The sequence below is a fragment of the Sphaeroforma arctica genome, assembly GCF_001186125.1.
Source record: "Sphaeroforma arctica JP610 unplaced genomic scaffold supercont1.674, whole genome shotgun sequence".
NCBI lineage: Eukaryota > Ichthyosporea > Ichthyophonida > Sphaeroforma > Sphaeroforma arctica.
Window position 1 is genome coordinate 39,950 of NW_014039884.1, and position 5,154 is coordinate 45,103.

Here is a 5,154-nt window from a genome sequence, read left to right on the forward strand (position 1 = left end):
ATACGTATGTATATGCAAGGTTGTGCATAAACTTCCCACACATTGCATTCAAGGCGTTTGAAAAATAAGAACTGGCAGTAAAACAAAGTACACTGACATTTTGGACCAGAATATTCAGCTTGTACGAAGGTGTACGTATAAATAAATAAAATGTCTCAGCGAGTACTCTGGCAGATACTATGTTCTATTTTTTAACGGATGATTGATAATGCCTGCTATTTAAGAAGAATATTTCAGATGCATAATCAAACTCAGAAATAAAAGGTAGACGAAAAGGAGCCCTTACCTGATACAGTGGTGCTGCATGAGCTCGTCTGCATGATTCGCAGTGGCAATATAGAGGCACAACCTCTGTATCACTTTTGAGCTCGATTCTGAAACGGATCCTTTCACAATAGCAAAACCCTTCGAGTTCCATGATTATATTTGTTTTGAGTGGTTTGGGCTGGAACTATACTGGCAACAGGTAGGCTAAGACAAGTATGATGCTGGCGCCTCAATGGTATTTTTTCTCAGAATACTTGTTGCGTATGGGCGGCAATGTATTCGGATACTGGCAGTTGTAACAAGATGCTTCGGTCGCTGTCGACTCGCAATTTCAACAATGGATTTCGCTTGCATTAAAATAAATATATATTGTAAAATCTAAAGTAAACACGTTTTATCATTATATTTGTGAAAATAACGACCCTCTCTCTACTCAATCTCTACACGAGAGCGGAGACACTGGACTCCTGGAGAGTGGTGTGGGAGTTGTCAATCCTTCAAATTTCCAGAATGCCATGCACAATTCCGGAACACATGTGTGTACACAGCAAGAGAGGATGTGAAAGAAAATCGTTGTCGTAAAGATTGTGACTTTCAAATGCTCTTCTGTTCATTTTCCTCTCTCGAAGTTCAACGTTAAAGTGCTATGAATACGATGGATCCCAAAACGTGTTGAGGCATACTTTTAATTTTTCTCTATATACTACATAGTAGAGGACCATGATCCCAATGCGTATATTTATCTCATCAGACCGTTTTTCAAACGACCGACCAAACTGGGAGCCGTTATTCTAAAAAGAAAAAATATACTCTTTAGAAAATTAAAAAATATAGCAATAAATGATCTCAAGACACTACTGACTGCAGCTTAGTTACCAAGTTGTATTACCCAATAGAGTGACAGAAAATGACCTTTCTCCCCAATAAAATTTTGTTTCCCATACATGGTAGATACCATTGGCTGAACAGATTCCAGCCTGTTATTTAGAAAAATGCGTACCTAATGCAAGTGGCAGCCGCAGAACGACGAACGTATGTATGTACATCTGTGTATGAAATTCATATATACTAAGGTGCAACCCATCTGTTCAATTACTCCTCTGAATCTCTATACTGTGTGCGTTACTACTGTGTATGTACATCCTTTACATACGTCCATGTGCCGTCGATAGTTAAGACAAGATGCTTGAGCTGGAGAAGATTGAGAAACTCCGAAAGAACCTTGTTTCAGGCAGTATGTTACCGTTAGGAGAGCAACCGTGCCGACGCTTACCGATTTATATTTTTATATTGAACACATGTCATCAGGTTTCGCTGATTTTTCGTTTATATTCTGCGCGGTATCTCGCGTTTAAACCAGTGAAATTGTACTTTGTAGCGCACCGAACGAGTATGTCTTTGTGCTAGATGTTTACTTGGTGGCTACACTGCACGCCCCCTACACCCGCGCAATGTCACTTTGATACAGTGCATACACAGTTACAGCTGCATTTCAGTGTCCTTGTAGCCTACTACTTCTGATATACGGACCACCACTATATCGCACTACATAGCAACTGGGCATCTCAGGACACACTAACAAGAAATAGTATTGGCGCCGAGATATCACTTTATTTATAGGCATAGAACTATCTGTAGGCAGAAGATTATAGTAGAGACGCCATCTCATTCCAGAGTATTGCTTGACCACCATATTTAGGTGATAATAAAAGTGTGGTCATTGAAGCCAATCACGTTGGGTTGCCAGAATGCCGAGCCTTCGATCATGGCATTCCCACCCAATTGGCAGTTAGAGCTCCCCTGGGCTTCGGAGAAGTGATGTATGCCGAATTTATGGATCGTCTGAACACTGTATGTTATATTATTAGGATTCTCGTGACTTTGTAGAGCTGTAATATATTGTAGAGTTGATACTAGGATCAGCAGTTGTTAAGTGCGACTTGATAGGTCCTGTGTGGGTAGAGCAACCCTGGATGTAGGATTCGTTAGCGATTATATAGCAAAATAAAACAGTGGGGTGTTCGATTGAAAGTCAGTTACGAGCACGCAGTGTTCTATATGAATATACTCGAGTCCTTGTGAGCACTACCTTGGTCAATTTGGAATCAGACATCGGTTTCCGCCAACTAAGTCATTATAAATTTTCAAATTCTGATGATAGAAACGCCTTGATTCTATGCACAACCTCTATACGTAGCTTTCAGTCAACAGTGTAATATGTCTTGAGTCAACAGTGTAATTATCCGCCCTGGTATGTTTCATCATCACCAACATCCTTGTGTTTTGTTCCACGACTATTATGTAGTCCCTGGCGACAGCCTATAACTCTGAAGTCGAGAGACCGGGATGTTGCGCACGCATATTCTGCTGCGCAAGTGTATCAGAGAAGGCCCAGTCAGAATATAATGCCATCCAAGAAGCTCCACAGGCATTTGTGGAGTCTTGGAATCAATTGCTGTTCGTGCCAAATGATTGGCATGTGAAGCTTTTCGAGGTAGGTGCATGTATTTATGTACACAACATAAGTGCACCAATAACTTGACTCTACATACGCACACATAAAACAAATACGTATATATACCTACCATAGTCTAGTTGTAGATATCTGTGTGAGTATGTTTTAGTATGTGTCGATTAGTATGTCAAACTCAGAGTGAGTGGTCTCTATACGCTGCACTAGGCTGGGTTTGTTTCTAAGGACACAAATGAATGCAACTATAATTCCGTACTTTGGGGAAATGTATACCTCTGGAATAGTGTGGCTGATATTGGGTTTGTTTCTAAGGACACAAATGAATGCAACTATGTTTCCGTATTTTTGGGAAATGTATACCTCTGGAATAGTGTGGCTGATAGATTGAACTTGAACTTCATGCGATTGTTATTTAAACTCGAACTTGGTTGCAATTGTTGTTTGCGCGATTGTTGTTTAAACTAAGGACTTTGTGCGATTGTTGTTCTAACTCGGACTTTATGCGATTATATTTATTTATTAATATATATACATGTGTGTGTGTGTGTGTGCTATATATATATAACATCTATATATATATATATATATATATACTCACATACATGCATATATACATACATACGTTCATACATGCATGCATGCATATATATATATATATATATATATATGGACTCAAATACAAAGACACAAGCATACATGCATATATACAAATATTGTTTTGTTATATAAATATGTATGTATATATATTTACATACGTATATATATATATATAATATTTGCATACGTAAATATATATATATAATATTTACATACGTATATATATATATAATATTTACATACGTATATATATATGGACTCGCATACAAAGATACAAGCATATATACATATATTTTTTTATATTAAATATGTATGTATATATATTTACATACGTATATATATTTATATATTTAATATTTACATACATAAATATTAATACAGTATATATATATATATATATAGATGCATTTACATACATACATAGATACAGTATATTTACTCACACATATTCTATTTATATATATATATATAAACATGCATGCATACATTGATTGTTTATTTATATATATATATATATACGTATATGCATACATTCATTGTTTATGTACATTTTTAGATATACATATAAACATATTATATATACGTATTTATATATACACCTATGATTCCTTGTTTTTGTGAAATGTATAACCTCTGCAATAGTGTGGCTGGTTTTTAATTAGGCGTGTTGTATATGTAAAAGTAGTCAATATTTTGCGGCACCTGCATGATCAGATGTCCAAGCATCAAAAAGTACGAGTATTAGCACATCGTTGGTATCAACTACTGTATATACGAATGCATGCTATATATCACTCAGCAGCTTCTCTGTCGCTATCCACCCGAATTGGGTATATAAAGATTGTACATTTGTATCTATATAGATTTAGTCCCGATTAAATCACACATGTTAAACTTGTAGCTATTAGCATTATCAAAAGATTTATATATGTATAAGTATATACATATATAAATGTATGTATATGTATGTATGTATATGTATATAGTCTCAGTCCAACAGTTATACACATACCCGTGCCTGTACAATCTACCTGAGTAAGGCTCGGGAAATAGTACTTGGTTATGAGACTGTAAAAAAGTAATAAAAAATACTGCACTCGTAAGTCAGCAAATACACATACGCACTACATGTGCTGGTACCCCCCAAAAACCCCCCCCCAAATACAACTGATCAGGTATACGCACTTGAACTTTTTGGTGAAAATCTGTAGCTTTATCTAATTTACAAAAGTGCATTGTTCGATTTATTTCTATACCGATCGTTTCAATTGTACACGTACAGCGCATAAACTTGTGAACGTATTTAGGGTTTTTTCCTCTTATTTGTCTTCTGTTATTTATTGATTCTATGTTTTCAGTATGCGTGACTGATATTGTGATGGGCTGAACGCCCGTGTGCCTCTAACATCGCATACATAACATGCATCCAGTTCGATTTGACTACTATGAATCAGCACACAACCACTCTAGCAAAAATTGGTCTTAACCGAAACACACTTATCCGCGTGTATACAGATGAAAGAGGATGGCGTGGAGTTCACCTGGCTCGAATTCACCAAGACGGTTGCCGCCGCCACCACAAACCAACCAATGGGATTAAGGATGCCTGAGCAAGCGATGGTAAAGGACTCCAGAAGACTCAGTGACAGTACCGATAACTTCAGAGACACAGTAAGTCGATCAAAGATAGACGATTACTATGGTGTAGTCGCGTTGTATTGTGCAGGGTTTTCTTTATTATGTGAAATTTTAAACCAGTTTTGAACACGAAGTCCATAAACATTATCAACTACAGTCCTACTACACCGCCACGGATA

At 36.8% G+C, this 5,154-nt stretch overlaps 2 protein-coding genes across 2 annotated transcripts in view; one reads left to right on the forward strand and one right to left on the reverse strand.

The window, feature by feature from the left end:
- The window catches only part of SARC_07983 (hypothetical protein), a 2,784-nt gene extending 1,801 nt beyond the window's left edge, over positions 1–983 (reverse strand). Inside the window, exon 1 of the mRNA XM_014298059.1 lies at positions 287–983. Within this exon, the coding sequence (XP_014153534.1) occupies positions 287–418 (132 nt within the window). The 5' untranslated portion in view covers positions 419–983. The remainder of the gene's footprint in view (positions 1–286) is intronic.
- Positions 984–1,375: 392 nt separating this feature from the next.
- On the forward strand, positions 1,376–2,118 carry SARC_07984 (hypothetical protein; the record flags this gene model as incomplete). The annotated part of the gene is made up of 2 exons (XM_014298060.1): positions 1,376–1,501; positions 1,967–2,118. Coding segments are annotated over exons 1-2 (204 nt in total), but the record flags the coding sequence as incomplete, so codon positions are not given.
- Between the last annotated feature and the right edge of the window lie 3,036 nt (positions 2,119–5,154).